Source organism: Hyla sarda, chromosome 2 (genome assembly GCF_029499605.1).
Source record: "Hyla sarda isolate aHylSar1 chromosome 2, aHylSar1.hap1, whole genome shotgun sequence".
In the NCBI taxonomy this organism is placed as follows: Eukaryota; Metazoa; Chordata; class Amphibia; order Anura; family Hylidae; genus Hyla; species Hyla sarda.
In genome coordinates this window covers 371,882,457-371,905,756 of record NC_079190.1, presented here as the reverse complement: position 1 = coordinate 371,905,756, position 23,300 = coordinate 371,882,457, and the positions used below count along the sequence as shown (strand labels likewise).

Below are 23,300 nucleotides of genomic sequence, written 5' to 3'. Positions count from 1 at the left end.
CTTCACTGCATAAATAGGGAAACATATCATGTAGCAATTTCGCATATTCAGTGGCCTACATGATGATGTGTTTCCCTCTTTATGCACTGAAGGTGGCACATTCCCTGAGTTTTTCATGCAAGATGGTGCACCACCACATTATGGGTGTCAGGTCCGAGCATTCCTAGATGAACAGTTTCCTGGAAAGTGGATTGGTCATCTGGGGCCAGTTGAATGGCCCCCAAGGTCTCCCGATCTCACCCCCTTAGACTTTTATCTTTGGGGTCATCTGAAGGCAATTGTCTATGCTGTGAAGATACGAGATGTGCAGCACCTGAAACTATGGATACCGGAAGCCGGTACTAGCATTTCTCCTGCGGTGTTGTATCAGTGTGTGAAGAGTGGGAGAAGAGGGGTGCATTGACAATACAACACAATGGGCAGCACATTGAATACATTTTATAAGTGGTCAGAAACTTGTAAATAACTTATGAAAGAATAAAGTTACATTAAAACCAAGCACATCATTGTTTTTCTTGTGAAATTCCCAATAAGTTTGATGTGTCACATGACCCTCTTCCTATTGAAAAAACAAAAGTTGGATTCAAAATGGCAGACTTCAAAATGGCCACCATGGTCACCACCCATCTTGAAAAGTTTCCCCCCACACATATACTAATGTGCCACAAACAGGAAGTTAATATCACCAACCATTCCCATTTTATTAAGGTGTATCCATATAAATGGCCCACCCTGTACTGTTGTTTGCCTGCTGATTGAAGTGTCATGTGGCGGTGTAAAGGACGATCCCAGAGCTATCCTCAGGAAGAAATTCTTACAATTGGTGGAGGATGTGGGCAGCATGTTTCTAAGAACAACCAATGGTCAAGTTGCAGTAAAGTTGTTGCTAGGAGCAACCAACTCTGCATGTTGCAAGTTGGACAAGCCCAGCTGTGGAGTACAATAGCAGGACTGAGCCTGTGGTGAAATTGCTTCTAGGGGCAACGGATCACATCAAGTGAGTGAGAGCTCTCTCAGTTAAGGAGACAGGTGGTTGGGCCACCTGCGCAGCGCAACAGCAGTAAGCCGTATTGTTTGTTTTTCAAAGATGGGTCGACGTCGAAATGCCGTTGCTAGGGGCAACCGATGTGGACAGCAACCAGTTGTTGAAAAGATGGATGTGAGGATCCATGAGTTGATGGTGGGTGGAATCCCGCTGTACCTGGAACTGGACTGTCACTAGGCTGTATCCAGAGTCATGCTGGACACTGCTGTTTTCTTGCTGGGCACCCAGGAATATAAAAGTCTATTTTACTCATCTCCCATCATTACTGGTGGCCAAACCTGGAGCGTAATGTTGCTGACTTTGTCCTTTCCTGAGCTACCTGTGCCTGTGACTAAACGCCTCGTAACTAGCTGGTCCCTGAGTGTCCTTGGGCCCAAGGGAGACATGGACTTCATCACTGATCTGCCGTCCTCCTCCAATTGCATGGTCATTTGGGTGGTTGTTGATCATTTCTCTAAGATGTCTCACTTTATTCCACTGAATGGACTTCCCTCGGCTCCTCAGTTCCTGCAACATATTTTCCGCTTGCATGGTCTACCACTTCACATCGTCTCTGACAGAGGGGTTCAGTTCATCTCCAAATTTTGGTGGGCCCTCTGTTCTTGCCTCAAGATCAGATTGAACTTTTCATCGGCATATCACCCTCAAACCAATGTCCAGGCAGAGTGGGTGAACCAAATTCTTGGGGAGTATCTTCGTTGTTTTGTTTCTGCCCGGCAGGACAACTGGTCCAATCTGTGAACATGGGCGAAGTTCTCCTAAAACCTTAGAGATTTCGAGTCTACAACAACCTCTCCGTTCTTTATTGTTTACGGTTATCACCCTCGTCCTCCTAAATATTTTGAACAAGGGTATAGAAATTAATTAACTTAGTTGTCTAAGAAGTCTTCGGTGTAATTCATGTAATTCACTATCTTTAATTTTCCTTGGACCATCTCTACATTAAGCCAGTTCAGTACATTACATGATGTGTTACCAGCACTGGCCCGGCCTGTGTCAGCTCCTCCCTCTTCATATATATATATATATATATATATATATATATATATATATATATATACAGAACTAAAGAACCCATTCAGTAGCTTTGTCTTCCCTTTATCCCTATATCCCTAGTGACCACCTCCCCATTATCAGTATTCAGGGTTCCTACATGTTCTGTCCTCGTTTTTTGCATTTATATATTTATTTATTTTAAAATTAATTGTAAACCTATTTATCTGGCTGGACAACCCCTTTAACCCCTTAAGGACATGTGCCGTAAATGTACGGCGCTGCATATCATCACTTTGCGCACAGCGCTGTACATTTACGGAGCTGCTGTGACACGAGCACAGGAGCTGCGCTCGCTTTATTCCCAGCAGGTCCCGATGGCTGTCAGCAGCCGCAGACTGACCGTTGATGACAGACATCAGCGATTGCGCTGATGTCTGCCATTAACCCCTCAGATGCCGTCATCAACACAGATCACGGCATCTGCGCCAGTGTGGCAATGAAAATGGCTGATCTGATCACCCGCGGCACTGCCGCGGGGCTCAGATCAGCCAAGATGGCGGACGAAGGTCCCCTCACCTGCCTCCGTCCATCTCCAGGGGTCTTCTGCACTGATCTGCCTTCCAGCAGACCAAAGCAGAAGATCGCCGATAATATTGATCAGTGCTATGCCCTATGCATAGCACTGAACAGTATTAGCAATCTAATGATTGCTATAAATAGTCCCCTATGGGGACTATAAAGTGTAAAATAAATGTTAAAAAAAGTTTTAAAAATAGTGAAAAAATTTTGAAAAAGCCCCTCCCACAATAAAGTAATTTATTTTCCCCAAATAATTTAAATCACCCCCTTTCCTCATATTAATACACAAAAGCGTAAAAAACAATAAATAATAAACATATTTGGTATCGTCACGTGCGCACATTTTCAAACTACAAAAATATAATGTTAATGATCCCCTATGGCGAACGGCGTCAACGTAAAAATAAATAATTAAATAAGTCGAAAATTTCTGCTTTTTTGTCTTATCAAACTGCAAAAAAAATTATAAAAAGAGATCAAGGTATCACATATGTGCAAATGTGGTACTAAAACAAACGAAATATCATGGCACAAAAAATGAGCCCTCACACATCCCTGAATACAGAAAAATAAGAGAGTTAGAGGTGGTCAAAATAGGGCAATTTTAAACATACTGGTTTTGTAAAAAAAAAAAGTTTGAGATTTTTTAAAAGCAAAGTAAAGAGTACAGCGTGAAAACGAAAAGACCCCAAATTTGCAAAATTATGATTTTCGTTAAAATTTCCTTACACAAATAAATATTTTTGGGGTTTACCATACAACCAGCGGCAGAAATATCTTATTGTAGAGAACATTCTTTTTCAAATCAGAAGCAGACTGGATTAAAAGATTAAAGTCATGTAAAATATATTGGATACTTAACCTGTTACCTAAGGCTATAGATTATCTGCTTTTATATAAACATGCATGTATTATTCCAATATGTTTTATAAAGATATTTTATCTTTTTCCTTTCTACTTTATTACAGTCCAGGGAAATCTGCAGTTTTCTATTGCTAGAGGATAAGAGATTTGCCTCACATTCTATATAATGTATCACTGATATTATTCAGTGTTTTTATTTTTTTTTTACTCTTGTACATATTTTTTTATTATTATTATTATTATTATTATTATTATTATATCTGTAACTACTGATCCTGTTTTTACAGAAGGTTATAGTTTAAATGCAAAATAGGAGAGGCAGTTTAGGCATTCTGTGATTTTTAAACCATGAACCCCAATATCAATCCTGTGTATTTTCTACTATTCATGGCTTTTTTCATGCACTGTGTGGTCCTTGTGTGGTCTACATGCATAGCCAAGTAAGAAGTTAAAACCTATTTAAGAAAGTCACAATAGGGCCCATTTCTCAGAAAACACCACAATTTGTATTCATATTCTAAGTCGCAGAAATCATGAAGGCTTTTTCACTTTGAAGCGCAGCATGTTAGTAGAAAGCGAAACGGAAAGCAAGGATGCTTTGTAATATTCAAAAGAGAACAGCGCTCTTTTGCTTATTGGAACTATTCTTAGCGCTGTGTGAAGTTTGAAAAGCTTTTGGACACTAACTGTACAATTGAACTGAATGACGATTGGTGGCCCATTTCTTTACACTACCTTTTATTTTTATATATATGGCATGTTCAAGCTTGCTTTGAGTAATTCACTGTTTCAAAGCTTAAAGAGGTACTCCACTGGCCAGCGTTTGAAACTAAATGTTCTGAACATTGTTTTTGTGCTGCGTCACGTCTCCTCCCATATACAGTGACCCCCCGACTTACAATGGCCCCACATATGATGAAATCGACATACGATGGCCTCTCAGAGGCCATCGCATGTCTATGTCAGCATCGACATACAATGCTTTTTTATGTAGGGGCCATCACATTAAGTGCTATCCGGCAGCGCAAAATACTTAAGTTGCTGCCGGATAGCAGCTTAATGTTCCCCGTGTGGTGCAGTAAGTATTACTTATCCCTCCACAATGCTCCGGGGTGCCCTTCGGGTCCAGCGCTTGTCCTCCAGTGTCTTCTCGACCCTCTCCAGTGACATCAATAAGAAGCTGCGCACGCCATCCCGTCATCCAATAGGAACGGCGTACGCAGCGACGTAATGATGTCGCTACGTAGGCCCAGTAAGGCCTTGCGGAAGACAGCGAAGGACCGGAGAAGACAGCGGAGGACCGGAGAAGACCAGTAGAGCCCAGCAGAGGACCGGAGAAGACCAGGAGAGCCCAGCGGAGGCCCGTGAACACCATCGGGAGCGGCGGGGACACCATCGGGAGCGGCGGGACGCGGTCCGTAGCGGTGGGGACAGGTGAGTATGACTTTACTTTTTTACATTGCACGAATCCCTCAACATACGATGCATTCGACAAACAATGGCTCATTTGGAACGAATTACCATCATATGTTGAGGGACCACTGTACTTGCATTGAGGGGGCATGGCCATGACATCACGAGGAGCGTGGCCGACCACCGCAGTGCAAAAACAGCATTCGGAACATTTAGTACCGAAAGCTGGCCAGTGGAGTACCTCTTTAAGGCTATTCTAACACTAAGTCCTATGAAACCGCACTTGAGTTCGAGGCCAGACCTCAATACTTCTTGTAGACTACAAATGTTTGTGAGCAAAAGAATTGCTATTAACATTGTAGTAATTAGAGATGAGCGAATCGAAGCTGATGAACCAGAATTTGTTACTAATTTCAGGAAAAATTAGATTTGCAACAATTGCGAATATCGCCGCAATTCTATAGCATGAATCGCTTCATTAAACTCAATTTACTGCCGTCCAGGCTCCAGGGCATCTAAAATGGCAGATCCACATGTCAGTACATGGGGCAAGGAACACTGGGAAGGCGGGAAGGCAAGGTGGGAAGTCGGGTAGGCGGTTTGACCCTGAATCACATGCAGGATGCCGCCTATCAGCAGCCAGTCATTCCTGTGATGTAACACCCCTATATATTCAGCAGGCATTTTCCGGCTCGTCATTTCATTCATTACACTGGAGAGAGATAGGACGGACATCGCTGTGTGTGTGTAACACAGAAAAGCTTGTTGCAGCAGCGTTTCACATTCTAGTCACCTCAACCTACTGTGTGTTACCTCAGCTGCAGAAAAGTTTTCACAGGAGGGAGAAATAATATTTTAGGGCAAATTTGTATCTTTGTTCCACATCAACTGGTAGTATTTACCTAATACCTAATAGTATTTGAGAGAGAGTCTTTTTGCAATTTTGCGTTTAGTAGACAGTGACTGTGTCTACAGCACTGTTGTGTACTGTTGATGTTGTGAGCAATTTTTTATTTTTTTTAGCATACTGAAGCGCATTTTTCTGCCCTCATAAGTGCATACCACATACGTACATCTGAGTAGTGTACTATTTTGTGCCTGTTAATCTGTCAAGGGTCTATATACTGTGAAAGGACAGCCAATAGTACAGACCTGCTGCTGTTCTAGACAAATACTGTTTTAAGCGTAGTGAACATTATTGTACTCCTCTCATATACGCAATAAGTATATCAGGCAGAGTAGTGCCAGGGTGTGCACAGTGGAGAGGCAGAGGCCTAAATTCATCAGGTGCAGTCAGAGGTTGCAGCAGAGTAGGGGCGCGTGGCAGCCGGAGTCGCAGCGAGAGGTCTAAGCTCCCGACATCAGCTAGCAGTCGTGTCTCGACCAGCAACCCCGCAGCTGTGATTGATCAGTTCACTCGGTCATCCCCTTCATCCCAAGTGACATCCGGAGAGGATAGGGGATAAGATGTCTGATCGCGGGGGGCCCGCCATTCATGTCTATGGGAGGGGGAGTGATGGCCATCATGCCCCTTCCCATAGACATAAATGGAGGGGGCGTGGCATAATGTCCGGTCCCCAGTCCCAGAAACCCAGAGGTTTCCGAAACTGGAGACGCATCACCCGCATAGAATGCGGGTGCAGCAGGTAGATCGCGGGAGGATAGGGGATAAAATTTTTTGCCCGGAATACCCCTTTAAATCTGCTATCCTTTGGATAGGGGATTAGATGTTTCCAACTGGTTACCCTTTAACTGACCACTAAAATTAGCATCATAGGTCTTTTATGGGGGGGGTGATATATAAGTATAAAAGATGATGGTTAAAGTGTCTAAATAAAAAACCAAATATGTAAAGCCTACAAACATAAATAATAATAAAAGAGCTAAAAGAGAAGAAAAAAGTTTATCATGTGTCATATTGCTTTTTCACTTGCATTGTCATTTCTGATTTATGGTCCCCAGTAAGGCAATCTATTCCTGGCACCTAGCCTGTAATACTAGTCCCCCAGTATGGCGACCCATCTCAATCATTACCAAGCATGGTCCCCTTTGACACCTGATCCTCAGCATGGCTCCCAATTGCATTCCTGGTAGCATTGCTCTCCATCACATTCCTAGTCCCAGCATGTCTCTATGTCCTACTAGTCCATAGCATTGAATTGCATCCAGTATGGAGCCAAACTAATGCCTGCCACATCAGCTAAAACAGGTAAGCACAAGGCATACACAATAACGTCTACATTATTCTCTAATATTAGCACCTGCTGCACTCTATAAGCAAATAACTATCCTAAAGTGCTCCCCAAATGTATTTTGGTCCTCAGGATAAAAAGAAAAAAAAACTTGAATTATTTGAATATAAATTGAGATTTCTGATGGTCTCATTGATGGCATTGTGGGAGTTTATACGACATTCAAACAGAACGAAGCTCTTCATTATTGTCTGCCAGTGGGTTTAAGAGAAACTGCTGTCTCTGATGGCTTCAAGCAGGAATATGGAAGCAACTTTATGCAGAATAAGAATTAACATTAAATTATTCAAACAACAATAAAGCAAAGAAATTACAAAGTTACTTGTTTAGTGTTAAAATGACACATACTAGTAGTCATATCCCTGGCAGGAACTAGTGGCAGGAGATGCAGTGTCAGACATGGTGGTCTGGTTATAACCCTTGGAGACAGCAGGTTATCTCTACCTCACTGATAGACATGGGACCTGTCATTCAAGCTCCCAAAATGCATTACAACTTATGAATAGGAGCTCAAATACATTTTGTAATTAAATTTAGCCCACAAAATCATATATCGTTTCTCGACCTTTTGGCTAAGATCAAGTGGTGTAGTATCTGTTCTTATCAGATTCCGTCAGTGGATGGAAAACGCTGGTGTGAGACTGGTGGGGTTGGGTGCTGCATGGAGGGGGCAGGTGTACCAGGGCGTTCCAGGGCTGGTTCTGAGGAATCAGCTCAACGGCTGCTCTGATGTGACCTGTTCCCTCTGGGTCTCGCCATGAGGTAGAGGGGTGTAGAGCCGAGGTACTTCTGTGCCTCGGGGAGTGGTGACCCTGAGGTGCCGAAACTCACTGGGTGTTAACTCACTGAGCGAACGCACTGCACCATACTCTTCACCTTTGGCACTCACCCTTGATATCCCGGCCTTCTGGCTAGGATCAGGGCAATTTTTTATAGATCCGGACGGATGACCAGGCAGTATATCTGCACTCGTCCACTTATTTATTATTTTTATGTTTGTCACTGTGCCACATTTGTGTCTTTATTTGTACACAGGATTGTCAGGATGCGGTAGCCCCTCTGGGTGTCCCTCCTGGTGGTCTAGGGGAGGTGTATGGGGCCTTTTGGTTACTCACCTCCCTGCAAACCCTGGGCATCTTGGCTTTGGTCAAGATGCCATCAGTATGCGGCTCCTTGGCTGATACCTTGGTTAATGCCTAGGTTGAAGCCAGGAGCATTTTTGGCCCCTTAGTAGCTTCGGTGAAAAGGCGCATCGAACCTGGATCCTTTGTTGGGGGGGCCTCTCTCCTGTTGGAGAAGGGCTTAGCGATAGACCGCATCCTTTGTGCACGTTTTTTTAGTGTGACACGTTTGCACTTTTTCTTGCACTTTGGGTGTTAGAGAGCACTTGACTTGGCTCTTAAAAAAAAAATAATAATAATTATATATGCATAATATAATAATAAAGGAAAGTCCAATCTCACCTACAGATCTACATGCCAAAACCAACATCATGATAGGGCTGTACGATGCTGTTAGCTTGGAGACATTAAAGGGGTACTCCCGTGGAAAACTTTTTTTTTAAATCAACTGGTGCCAGAAAGTTAGACAGATTTGTAAATCACTTCTATTGAAAAATCTTAATCCTTCCCTTAGTTTCTAGGGGCTGTATACTAAAGAGAAATCCAAAAAAGAAATGCATTTCCTATGATGTCATGACCACAGTGCTCTCTGCTGACCTCTGCTGTCCATTTTAGGAACTGTCCAGAGCAGCATATGTTTGCTATGGGGATTTTCTCCAGCTCTGGACAGTTCATAAAATGGACAGCAGAGGTCAGCAGAGAGCACTGTGGTCATGACATCAGAGGAAATGCATTTCTTTTTTGGATTTCTCTTTAGTATACAGCCCCTAAAAAGTACTGGAAGGATTAAGATTTTTTAATAGAAGTGATTTACAAATCTGTTTAACTTTCTGACACCAGTTGATTTAAAAAAAAGGTTTCCACAGGAGTACCTCTTTAAAGGGGTATTTCACCACTAGACATCTTATCCCCTATCCAAACTTCCCTCCGTGCCGGATGACTGGCGATGCGGGTAGGAGGCTTGTGACATTACAGTCACGCCCTGCCCCGCTCGTGATATCACGGCCACGCCCCCCCAATGCAAGTCTATGGGAGGGGGCGTGACAGCCATCATGCCCCCTCTCATATACTTGCATTAAGGGGGCGTGGTCATGACATCACGAGTGGGCGTGACCGTGATGTCACGAGCCTCTGGCGATGCACCCGACGCTCTAAATAAACGCCGGGTGCCACAGAGAGATTGCGGGGTCCCCAGCTGCGGGACTCCCCCCCCCATCAGACATCTTTTCCTCTATCCTTTGGATATGGGATAAGATTTCTAGGGGCAGAGTACCCCTTTAAAACCATGGCTGGTCTGTGATGCCTCTATGAAACTCATGAGAAACTGGCCTTAGACATATCACAAATGTTAACAAGAAATGACTAGAGGTCAGAGATCAAGAAAATAGGACCATGACTGGTTACAATAGGGCATTATTAGTTATAGTTATATTCTATCCGTAGTGCTGTGTCTTTACAATTGCTGCAGAATTAAGCCCCTAATAGGGGTATTACCATTAAGTAACGTTGGTAAAATACAAGTATGCATACAAGTGTTCTGTTTTCTTTCAGATAAATAACTTGCATTACTGTACTTCTCTCCATTCATCTGATCACTTATTGGATTTCCAAACTATGGCCATGCTGTACACTTTGCAACCACTTTAGTGGATTTTATAAAGTGGATGCCTCCAAAAGCAAAACAAGGCAAGCATGTACAGGACCTCTACATAGATATGTCTCTCAAAATGCTATGCTTTCAAAAATGCTAGGAAATAGTAAATCCCCTCTAACAGCTACCAAAAACACACTGTGAATTGCTAGTAAGGGGTTCATATTGGGTTAAATAGCATCATGGAGAGTACGGAAAACACATCCTTAACGAAAATTAGACCACTAAGGTTGTATTCACATGTACAATATCCTGCACATTTGTGATGTGCAGGATTTGATGCTGCAGATTTTATGTTGCAGATTTAAACTAAATGACCGGACACAGCTTCAAATCTACAGCTTCAAATTCTGTGCATCAGATATTTGCAGGATATTGTATGTGTAAATATACCCTTAAATCATACCTGTCAGATCCCACCAAAAAACTGTTATATGATACTCAGTAACTAGTCCTGTTCATGTCATTTTTATGTATCTATCACCAATATTTCACTACAAAAAAGCATATATATACAGCTGCCCACTGTCTTTTTCATCTTCCCAGAGGAAGGGGGCATGTCCCTATCTTGCCTGCACTGTGATGATTCCTCCCCTCCCTCACTCTGCACCCTGCTCTGCAACTCTTTCCTCTCTGGTTTTATGATGAACACACACACACAAAATGATTATTGGAGATTGCCTAGACTCTACCACCAAAGACAATATGGTGAGTGTATAACATACAACTTCGTAAATGAGTGCAAAGGTTTAGTGCTAAAAGTACAGTGCAGTGGTTTTTTAAGCATACATTTTCTATGTGTTGCTATGTCATTCATGGGTAGTTTTAGAATAGTTGGAGGTACAGTGTTTGGACAACTCTTTTTGCATTAGTGTTGCCTTCAGCTGTGTGCCTAAAGATTTTGCAAAACTACAGCTCCCAGCATGTCTGTTACGCCGAGCGCTCCGGGTCCCCGCTCCTCCCCGGAGCGCTCGCAACATCCTCGCCACGGCAGCGCCCCGGTCAGATCCACTGACCGGGTGCGCTGCGATACCGCCTCCAGCCGGATGCGATTCGCGATGCGGGTGGCGCCCGCTCGCGATGCGCACCCCGGCTTCCGTACCTGACTCGCTCTCCCTCGGTCCTGTCCCGGCGCGCGCGGCCCCGCTCCCTAGGGCGCGCGCGCGCCGGGTCTCTGCGATTTAAAGGGCCACTGCGCCACTGATTGGCGCAGTGGTTCCAATTAGTGTCTTCACCTGTGCACTCCCTATGTATACCTCACTTCCCCTGCACTCCCTCGCCGGATCTTGTTGCCCTTGTGCCTAGTGAAAGCGTTCCCTTGTGTGTTCCTAGCCTGTGTTCCAGACCTCCTGCCGTTGCCCCTGACTACGATCCTTGCTGCCTGCCCCGACCTTCTGCTACGTCCGACCTTGCTTTTGTCTACTCCCTTGTACCGCGCCTATCTTCAGCAGTCAGAGAGGTTGAGCCGTTGCTAGTGGATACGACCTGGTTACTACCGCCGCAGCAAGACCATCCCGCTTTGCGGCGGGCTCTGGTGAACACCAGTAGTGACTTAGAACCGGTCCACTAGCACGGTCCACGCCAATCCCTCTCTGGCACAGAGGATCCACCTCCTGCCAGCCGGCATCGTGACAGTAGATCCGGCCATGGATCCCGCTGAAGTACCTCTGCCAGTTGTCGCCGACCTCACCACGGTGGTCGCCCAGCAGTCACAACAGATAGCGCAACAAGGCCACCAGCTGTCTCAACTGACCGTGATGCTACAGCAGCTACTACCACAGCTTCAGCAATCATCTCCTCCGCCAGCTCCTGCACCTCCTCCGCAGCGAGTGGCCGCTTCAGGCCTACGACTATCCTTGCCGGATAAATTTGATGGGGACTCTAAGTTTTGCCGTGGCTTTCTTTCACAATGTTCCCTGCACTTGGAGATGATGTCGGACCAGTTTCCTACTGAAAGGTCTAAGGTGGCTTTCGTAGTCAGCCTTCTGTCTGGAAAAGCTCTGTCATGGGCCACACCGCTCTGGGACCGCAATGACCCCGTCACTGCCTCTGTACACTCCTTCTTCTCGGAAATTCGTAGTGTCTTTGAGGAACCTGCCCGAGCCTCTTCTGCTGAGACTGCCCTGCTGAACCTGGTCCAGGGTAATTCTTCCGTTGGCGAGTACGCCATACAATTCCGTACTCTTGCTTCTGAACTATCCTGGAATAATGAGGCCCTCTGCGCGACCTTTAAAAAAGGCCTATCCAGCAACATTAAAGATGTTCTGGCCGCACGAGAAATTCCTGCTAATCTACATGAACTCATTCATCTTGCCACTCGCATTGACATGCGTTTTTCCGAAAGGCGTCAGGAGCTCCGCCAGGATATGGACTTTGTTCGCACGAGGCGTTTTTTCTCCCCGGCTCCTCTCTCCTCTGGTCCTCTGCAATCCGTTCCTGTGCCTCCCGCCGTGGAGGCTATGCAAGTTGACCGGTCTCGCCTGACACCTCAAGAGAGGACACGACGCCGCATGGAGAATCTCTGCCTGTACTGTGCCGGTACCGAACACTTCCTGAAGGATTGTCCTATCCGTCCTCCCCGCCTGGAAAGACGCACGCTGACTCCGCACAAAGGTGAGACAGTCCTGGATGTCAACTCTGCTTCTCCACGTCTTACTGTGCCTGTGCGGATATCTGCATCTACCTTCTCCTTCTCTACTATGGCCTTCTTGGATTCCGGATCTGCAGGAAACTTTATTTTGGCCTCTCTCATCAACAGGTTCAACATCCCGGTAACCAGTCTCGCCAGACCCCTCTACATCAATTGTGTTAACAATGAAAGATTGGACTGTACCATACGTTACCCCACGGAGCCCCTCCTAATGTGCATCGGACCTCATCATGAAAAAATTGAGTTTTTGGTCCTCCCCAATTGCACTTCCGAAATTCTCCTTGGACTACCGTGGCTTCAACGCCATTCCCCAACCCTGGATTGGTCCACAGGGGAGATCAAGAGCTGGGGTACCTCTTGTTTCAAGGACTGCCTTAAACCGGTTCCCAGTACTCCCTGCCGTGACCCTGTGGTTCCCCCTGTAACCGGTCTCCCTAAGGCCTATATGGACTATGCTGACGTATTTTGCAAGAAACAAGCTGAGACTCTACCTCCTCACAGGCCTTATGACTGTCCTATTGACCTCCTCCCGGGCACTACTCCACCCCGGGGCAGAATTTATCCTCTGTCCGCCCCAGAGACTCTTGCTATGTCTGAGTACATCCAGGAAAATTTAAAAAAGGGGTTTATCCGCAAATCCTCCTCTCCTGCCGGAGCTGGATTTTTCTTTGTGTCCAAAAAAGATGGCTCCCTACGTCCTTGCATTGACTACCGCGGACTTAATAAAATCACGGTAAAGAACCGCTACCCTCTACCTCTTATCTCTGAACTCTTTGATCGCCTCCAAGGTGCCCACATCTTTACCAAACTGGACTTAAGAGGTGCTTATAATCTCATCCGCATCAGGGAGGGGGACGAATGGAAAACGGCATTTAACACTAGAGATGGACACTTTGAGTATCTGGTCATGCCCTTTGGCCTGTGCAACGCCCCTGCCGTCTTCCAAGACTTTGTTACTGAAATTTTTCGTGATCTCTTATATTCCTGTGTTGTTGTGTATCTGGACGATATTCTGATTTTTTCTGCCAACCTAGAAGAACACCGCCAGCATGTCCGCATGGTTCTTCAGAGACTTCGAGACAATCAACTTTATGCCAAAATGGAGAAATGTCTGTTTGAATGTCAATCTCTTCCTTTCCTAGGATACTTGGTCTCTGGCCAGGGACTACAAATGGACCCAGACAAACTCTCTGCCGTCTTAGATTGGCCACGCCCCTCCGGACTCCGTGCTATCCAACGTTTTTTGGGGTTCGCCAATTATTACAGACAATTTATTCCACATTTTTCCACCATTGTGGCTCCTATCGTGGCTTTAACCAAGAAGAATGCCAATCCTAAGTCATGGCCTCCTCAAGCGGAAGACGCCTTTAAACGGCTCAAGTCTGCCTTTTCTTCTGCTCCCGTGCTCTCCAGACCTGACCCATCTAAACCCTTCCTATTGGAGGTTGATGCCTCCTCAGTAGGAGCTGGAGCGGTTCTTCTACAAAAAAATTCTTCTGGACATGCTGTTACTTGTGGTTTTTTTTCTAGGACCTTCTCTCCGGCGGAGAGGAACTACTCCATCGGGGATCGAGAGCTACTGGCCATTAAATTAGCACTTGAGGAATGGAGGCATCTGCTGGAGGGATCAAAATTTCCAGTTATTATTTACACCGATCACAAGAATCTCTCCTATCTCCAGTCTGCCCAACGGCTGAACCCTCGCCAGGCCAGGTGGTCTCTGTTCTTTGCCCGGTTTAATTTTGAAATTCACTTTCGCCCTGCCGATAAGAACATTAGGGCCGATGCTCTCTCTCGTTCCTCGGATGCCTCGGAAGTAGAGCTCTCTCCGCAACACATCATTCCTCCTGACTGCCTGATCTCCACTTCTCCAGCCTCCATCAGGCAAACTCCTCCAGGGAAGACCTTCGTCTCTCCACGCCAACGCCTCGGAATCCTCAAATGGGGTCACTCCTCCCATCTCGCAGGCCATGCGGGCATCAAGAAATCCTTGCAACTCATCTCTCGTTTCTATTGGTGGCCGACTCTGGAAACGGATGTTGTTGATTTTGTGCGGGCCTGCACTGTCTGTGCCCGGGATAAGACTCCTCGCCAGAAGCCTGCTGGTCTTCTTCATCCTCTGCCTGTCCCCGAACAGCCTTGGTCTCTGATTGGTATGGACTTTATTACAGACTTACCCCCATCCCGTGGCAACACTGTTGTTTGGGTGGTCGTTGATCGATTTTCCAAGATGGCACATTTTATTCCTCTTCCTGGTCTTCCTTCAGCGCCTCAGTTGGCAAAACAATTTTTTGTACACATTTTTCGTCTTCACGGGTTGCCCACGCAGATCGTCTCGGATAGAGGCGTCCAATTCGTGTCAAAATTCTGGAGGGCTCTCTGTAAACAACTCAAGATTAAATTAAACTTTTCTTCTGCTTATCATCCTCAATCCAATGGGCAAGTAGAAAGAATTAACCAGGTCCTGGGTGATTATTTACGGCATTTTGTTTCCTCCCGCCAGGATGACTGGGCAGATCTTCTTCCATGGGCCGAATTCTCGTACAACTTCAGAGTCTCTGAATCTTCTTCCAAATCCCCATTTTTCGTGGTGTACGGCCGTCACCCTCTTCCCCCCCTCCCTACTCCCTTGCCCTCTGGTTTGCCCGCTGTGGATGAAATAACTCGTGATCTTTCCACCATATGGAAAGAGACCCAAAATTCTCTCTTACAGGCTTCATCAAGCATGAAGAAGTTTGCTGATAAGAAAAGAAGAGCTCCCCCCATTTTTTCTCCCGGAGACAAGGTATGGCTCTCCGCTAAATATGTCCGCTTCCGTGTTCCCAGCTACAAATTGGGACCACGCTATCTTGGTCCTTTCAAAATCTTGTGCCAAATTAATCCTGTCTCTTACAAACTTCTTCTTCCTCCTTCTCTTCGTATTCCTAATGCCTTTCATGTCTCTCTTCTTAAACCACTCATCATCAACCGTTTCTCTCCCAAACTTATTTCTCCTACCCCTGTCTCCGGTTCTTCAGACATCTTCTCCGTAAAGGAGATACTGGCCTCCAAAAAGGTCAGAGGAAAAACTTTTTTTTTAGTGGACTGGGAGGGCTGTGGTCCTGAAGAGAGATCTTGGGAACCTGAGGACAATATCCTAGATAAAAGTCTGGTCCTCAGGTTCTCAGGCTCTAAGAAGAGGGGGAGACCCAAGGGGGGGGGGTACTGTTACGCCGAGCGCTCCGGGTCCCCGCTCCTCCCGCTCGCAACATCCTCGCCACGGCAGCGCCCCGGTCAGATCCACTGACCGGGTGCGCTGCGATACCGCCTCCAGCCGGGATGCGATTCGCGATGCGGGTGGCGCCCGCTCGCGATGCGCACCCCGGCTTCCGTACCTGACTCGCTCTCCCTCGGTCCTGTCCCGGCGCGCGCGGCCCCACTCCCTAGGGCGCGCGCGCGCCGGGTCTCTGCGATTTAAAGGGCCACTGCGCCACTGATTGGCGCAGTGGTTCCAATTAGTGTCTTCACCTGTGCACTCCCTATGTATACCTCACTTCCCCTGCACTCCCTCGCCGGATCTTGTTGCCCTTGTGCCTAGTGAAAGCGTTCCCTCTTGTGTTCCTAGCCTGTGTTCCAGACCTCCTGCCGTTGCCCCTGACTACGATCCTTGCTGCCTGCCCCGACCTTCTGCTACGTCCGACCTTGCTTTTGTCTACTCCCTTGTACCGCGCCTATCTTCAGCAGTCAGAGAGGTTGAGCCGTTGCTAGTGGATACGACCTGGTTACTACCGCCGCAGCAAGACCATCCCGCTTTGCGGCGGGCTCTGGTGAACACCAGTAGTGACTTAGAACCGGTCCACTAGCACGGTCCACGCCAATCCCTCTCTGGCACAGAGGATCCACCTCCTGCCAGCCGGCATCGTGACAATGTCCAGACATCCTTTGACTTTCCAGGCATACTTGGAGTTGTAGTTTTGCGATAGCTGGAGGCACATGTTTGGTTTGCAGCCTTGTTAATCAGCCATCTCTTGTCCATGACCCTTGGACACGCTCATTCTACTGTGGGACTCATCAGTGTCCCAGGAGGTATGGGGACCCCTAGTGGTGGGACTTTCAAAAGCAGTTTTCTTTAATAAAATGTGAACATTTTTTAAAGAAATATATTAGAAAAACTATTATTTTGTCAAGATGTACAACATCTAAAAAGTTTTTTATATCTGACAGTGCCCATTGAAAGTTTAAATAACCAGACTGAAGTCTCTAATTTTAAACATATAAGAAAATCATGCTTGGAAGACTATAAACAGGCAGACAGGAGAGGAAGATATTTTTGGAGACATAAAATGACATTATATAGAGAAATGGTGTCCCAGCTCACCTCCTCTGTCAGAACCCCGCACACGTAATGGTGCGAACCAATACCGGGAGACAAATAGAAGAATATAGGAATCCAGTGCAGGTTCTTGTGCAATAAAAACTGAATCTTTATTTTCACCACGAAAGTGCAGGATACAAGTGACGCGTTTCAGACGGATTCACCAGCCTTACTCTGTAAGGCTGGGGAAACTGGCTGAAATGTGTCACTTGTATCCTGCTCTTTCGTGTTGAAAATAAAGATTCAGTTCTTATTGCACAAGAACCTGCGCTGGATTCCTATATTCTTCTAAAATCACTTTATAGAGAAGCAGGACGACCCCAACACAACACAGAAAATTGTAGGGCAAACTAGCCCTACGTTCATTAGTCTAACTTAATGGCAAAAAAAATAAAAATAATAATAATAACAAGACTAATAATTGAAAAAAGCAAAAACAAAAATATATATATTTTATAATTTTCACTAATATGTCTTCTAGAATACTACGTAAATCAAAATTCTTACTTGTAAACCAGCGAGAAAGCTTCAGAACATATTGCAGGACAAGGGACCAGTTTGACTAAGATGTGCCCAAGAGCTGCTGGAAAATGAGCTCTGGTCACCTTCTCAAAAACTGAGCTGAAGGTGTTGACATCGGCCATCTTGCTGTTGATATCCCCTCCTCCTGTATCGAGTATACTTCCACCATGTAGAACAAGAGCAAGAACGTGTGTTTTACAGCTGTTTTGTGAGCCCACATCCTAATGGGAAATGAAAAATAAATAATTAAAAATTAAACTTTGATCATACAAGCTTTTCAATATTTCAAACTAGGCTAGACTGACATATTCTGTCATAGTTAAAATAGCAAACTGTAAGTCAATAGGGTCTAATGTTGTGCACCAAACAATATACATGGCCCTGCTTCATCTCTGAAACTCCAGACACATTTATTTCAGTGAAAGTAAAACAGTAGAACAGTGATTATATTTTTCATTGACATTAAGAAAACAAAAATCCATGGTGATTTTGTTTTTACGTTTTTTTAGAGGCAGTTCTAAGTAATGTTCCTAGGTGTAGAGCCCTGCATTGCTTCCTTGTTGATTATCAGTGTGCTCCCTGGCATTACTTTCTTGTTGATTTCAGGTTGGCTCCTTGGAATTGCTGTCTTGTTGATTATTAGTGGGCACCTCATTGTTTTCTTGTCAATTATCAGTGTGCTCTTTGGCATTGCTTTCTTGTTGATTATTAGTGAGCTCTTTGGCATTGCTTTCTTGTTGATTATTAGTGAGCTCCTTGGCATTGCTTTCTTGTTGATTATTAGTGAGCTCCTTGGCATTGCTTTCTTGTTGATTATTAGTGAGCTCCTTGGCATTGCTTTCTTGTTGATTATCAGTGTGCTCTTTGGCATTGCTTTCTTGTTGATTATTAGTGAGCTCCTTGGCATTGCTTCCTTGTTGATTATCAGTGAGCTCCTTTGCATTGCTTTCTTGTTGATTATCAGTGAGCTCCTTTGCATTGCTTTCTTGTTGATTATTAGTGAGTAGTGTTGCTCGCGAATATTCGCAATTCGAATATTATTCGCGAATATCGCATATAGCATATAGCATAGTGAATATAGCGCTATATATTCGTAATTACGAATATTCGTATTTTTTTTTTTCTTCACAGTACACATCACAGTGATCATCCCTCTTTGCTTCCAGCTTGTGTGGTGTAAAGAAGGCTCTAATACTACTGTGTGAGACTGGCGTGCGAAAATGCGCATATGCGAAAATTAGCATATACGAATTTTCGCATATACAAATTTTCGCTTATGCTAATTTTGTATATGCTAATTTTCACATCTGTAAATTTTCGCATCTGCGAATTTTTGCATATGCGAAAATAAAACAAGGATATAACGAATATGCGAATATTCGCGAATATATGACGAATATTCATCCATATATTCTCGAATATTCGCGAATTCGAATATGGCCTATGCCGCTCAACACTATTAGTGAGCTCCTTGGCATTGCTTTCTTGTTAATTATCAGTGAGCTCCCTGGCATTGCTTTCTTGTTGATTATTAGGGAGCTCCTTGGCATTGCTTTCTTGTTGATTATCAGTGAGCTCCCTGGCATTGCCTTCTTGTTGATTATTAGTGAGCTCCTTGACATTGCTTTCTTGTTGATTATTAGTGGGCTCCCTGGCATTGCTTTCTTGTTGATAATTAGTGGGCTCCTTGGCATTGCTTTCTTGTTGCTAATTAGTGAGCTCTCTGGCATTGCTTTCTTGAAGATTATAAGTGGGCTCCTTGTCATTGCTTTCTTGTCTATTATCAGTGGGCTCATTGGCATTGTTGTCTTGTTGATTATCAGTGTGTTCCCTGGCTTTACTTTCTTGTTGATTTATGGTGGGCTCCTTGGAATTGCTGTCTTATTGGTTATTAGTGTCCGACTGCGCCTTGTCATTGCTTTCTTGTAAATTATCAGGGGGCTTCTTGGCATTGCTTTCTTGTTGATTATCAGTGTGCTCCTTGGCATTGCTTCCTTGTTGATTATTATTGAGCTCCTTGACATTGCTTTCTTGTTGATTATTAGTGAGCTCCCTGGCATTGCTTTCTTGTTGATTTTTAGTGGGCTCCTTGGCATTGCTTTCTTGTTGATAATTAGTGAGCTCCCTGGCATTGCTTTCTTGAAGATTATAAGTGAGCTCCTTGGCATTGCTTTCTTCTTGAATATTAGTGGGCGTCTTGTCATTGCTTTCTTGTTGATTATCAGTGTGCTCCCTGGCATTGTTTTTTTGTTGATTATAAGTGGGCTCCTTGTCATTGCTTTCTTGTCTATTATCAGTGGGCTCATTGGCATTGTTGTCTTGTTGATTATCAGTGTGTTCCCTGGCATTACTTTCTTGTTGATTTATGGTGGGCTCCTTGGAATTGCTGTCTTATTGATTATTAGTGGCCGGCTGCGCCTTGTCATTGCTTTCTTGTTGATTATTAGTGAGCTCCTTGGCATTGCTTTCTTGTTGATTATTAGTGAGCTCCTTGGCATAGCTTTTTTGTTGAATATTAGTGGGTTTCTTGTCATTGCTTTTGTGGTGTCCCGGTACCGTATTCTATACGTTACCTATGTAGAGGTCCCCATAGTCAGAGTTCCTAGGACGTCGGGGTCCCTCTTTTCTAATCTTCCCCTTGTCACCCCTCACTTAGCCATTAACTGTATAGTAGTTCTATCTGATATTTATACAGTTATAAGTATAAAAAGTGGATATATTGAATTGTCTACCTGTTTGTAGCACAACAGGACCTGCGGGTCATGTGATCAGGGGGAAAACTCTATGGTTTTGCTTTAGGACCTTAGGAGGTCCCAGTGACGTGTTCACCCACCATGCTTTGTAACGGTGAGTGACAGCTGACACGGACCAATCCAAATTGGCCCTGCCCATATAAGGGAGCGGCGGCCATTAATCTCTATTTTTCCTCGGGGGCTGCTGATGAGGACGGAACTGCGCAGTTATGTTCCGCAATGACTAGGCTCAAGCCTTGCCGCAACGGCCATTCATACAAAACTGTAAGTTATCTCAATCCCTGTTAACGTCGCAAGATCACCGGACCTAAACAGACCCCTAAATCCGGACGGATCTCTGCACAAATCTTAATTCTATTAATCCTTGGATAAGTCAATGGTCCGCAGCATCTGTCAATCATTGCTGAGCTGTATAGAGACTGTATCACTAAGACTGTTGCTGTTAATTGGATGTACCGCAAGTACTTCAGTAAAGTTTATGCAAGTTCAAGTTCATCCCTATTGTGGACCTTCATTCAATTAAGCACGCACCTATCGTTTCTGGGAAGGGTGGCGATAGGCCGAAGATTTACCTCAGCGTATTAACCCTCACCCTGAGGTCACGAGTGACAGGGGTTAACTTAATCCCTCAAATACCGAAGCAACACACCCCACTGTATTATATCCCCCCAAGGGCTACCACACTTTCTTGTTGATTATCAGTATGCTCCCTGGCATTGCTTTCGTGTTGATTATTAGTGGGCTCCTTGTCATTGTTTTCTTGTCTATTATCCTTGGCATTGCTATCTTTTTAATTATCAGTGTGCTCCCTGGCATTACTTTCTTGTTGATTTCCAGTGGGCTCCTCATTGCTTTCTTGTCAATTATCAGTGGGCTTCTTGGCATTGCTTTCTTGTTGATTATTAATGTGCTTTTTTGCATTGCTTTCTTGTTGAATATCAGTGGGCTCCTTGTCATTTCTTTTTTGTCAATTATCAGTGGGCTCCTTGGTATTGCTTTCTTAGGTGGAAAAACTTATTAAAATAGATTTTTACATATTACAAGGTCCTTTGCAAATCCACACTGTACCTTGCCATAGTTACCTTGATAATGGGACAGGTAGCTGTCAGGAATCAGTTATAGCTGCAGGAATTTGGTGTAGAAAACAAGTCACAGATAGCACAAATCGTTTAGTTTTCTAAATATAGTAATAAAAGGGCAAAACAATACTTTACCTCATTGTCTTCATGTATCTCAAAACTGCTCTGTCTGGGGCACCTGTGTTTTCTTCCATGTACCCGGTAGAGATCTCCTATTGAACAATAACAAATAAAATTATAAGCATTTTAATTATGTTCTGTTGTAAAAAAAAATAAGACTGTGATATCCACTTGATCCAGTGAATTATTTTATAGGGGTACTCCACTGGATTACCTTTCTAACACCAGTTGATTAAAAAAAAAAATGTTAACTGATTTGTAAATTACTTCTATAAAAAAAATCTTAATCCTTCTAGTAATTATCAGCTTCTGTTATGATCCACAGGAAGTTCTTTACTTTTTGAATTTCCTTTCTGCCTGACCACAGTGCTCCCTGCTGACACCTCTGTCCATTTTAGGAACTGTTCAGAGCAGGATATGTTTTCTATGGGGATTTGCTCCAAATCTGTTTAACTTTCTAGCACCAGTTTAAAAAAAAAAAAAAAAAAGTTTTCCACCGGAGTACCCCTTTAACGATTAGTCACTATGCGAATGCTAACATGTACTGCAGCACTTACTGTGGTTACTGTCTTAGTAGAGCTGACAATCTATGTTTTCCTATGTCAAGCTTTTTAACACAATTTCAAGCTTTTTAAAGCAATTTCACAAGAACATAAACATTACTTAGATATTGGCTTGGCCACATTATAAAAGTTTCATAAGAATACAGCAAATATTTTTAGGCCACTGTGGTACACCAGAAATTAAAGTTGTTAATTCATTGATAACCAAATTCAAATAATTGTATAGCAAAACCTCCAGACCTTTTTTTCCATCAAAAATTAACACATGATCCAGGGGTGTGCACCATTTGAACTTTAAAGGATACCTATAATTAAAATAAAAAATAAAAAAACTTTTGGCATGACACATACATTTTGAATGCTTAACCACTTTCCATTTTTGCACTTTCGTTTTTTTCGTCCTCACCTTCTAAAAATCATAACACTTTTAGTTTTCCACCTACATACCTATTTGGGGGCTTGTTTTATGTGCTACCAATTTTACTTTGTAATGACATCAGTCATTTCACCACAAAATCTATGGTGAAACTAAAACAAAATTATTTGTGGGACAAAATTGAAAAAAAAAACCCTGCCATTTTGTAAATTTTAGCGGCTTCCGTTTCTAAACAGTGCACTTTTCGGTAAAAATGACACCATATATTTATTCTGTAGGTCCATACGGTTACAATGATTCCCAAGTTTTGTAGGTTTTATTTTACTACTTAAATAATTATAACTGCATGCACCAAAATGAGCATGTTTAAAATTGTCACCTTCTGACCCCTATAACTTTTTTTTATATTCTGCATAAGGGGCTGTATTTTTTTGTGCCGTAGTCTGTAGTTTTTATTGGTACCATTTCTGTTTTGATAGGACTTTCGATCACTTTTTAGAATTTTTTTAGGGTATACAAAATGACTGAAAATATGCAATTTTGGACTTTTTTTTTTACGCCTTTGACCATTCGGTTTAATTAACATTAGAGGGTGACTCAAACTTTTATTAGGGAAGGGGTTAATTCACATTTATTAACTAACCCCATAGGGGACTATAACATGCATTCCTTGGAATACACTGCATACACTGTTCAATCCTATGCCATAGCATAGCATTGATCAGTGTTATCTGTGCTCAATTGCTCCAGGTTGCTGAGGCTGCCTGGAGCATTGAGCAAGAGATTGGATGGCGAGGAGTCAGGTAAGGGCCCTCCCGCCATCCTTTCAGCTGATCGGGACACCGTGGTGGTCTAAATCAGCCCACCTGAGTTGCCGGGAATGCTTTTTTTCAATTTTAGATGCCGCAATCAACTTTGATGGTGGCGTCTAATGGGTTAATGTCGGGCATTACCGCGATCGG

The 23,300-nt window shown here is 44.0% G+C and overlaps 1 protein-coding gene across 4 annotated transcripts in view; it reads right to left on the bottom strand.

Moving 5' to 3' along the window:
• Positions 1-23,300, bottom strand: part of PITPNM3 (PITPNM family member 3) — a 735,635-nt gene that overhangs the window by 215,257 nt on the left and 497,078 nt on the right. For all 4 annotated transcript variants that reach the window (XM_056558420.1, XM_056558419.1, XM_056558421.1 and 1 more), the window contains 2 exons: positions 21,415-21,491; positions 17,433-17,668 (listed from right to left, as the gene is read on the bottom strand). In XM_056558420.1, the coding sequence (XP_056414395.1) occupies positions 17,433-17,668; positions 21,415-21,491 (313 nt within the window). The remainder of the gene's footprint in view (positions 1-17,432; positions 17,669-21,414; positions 21,492-23,300) is intronic.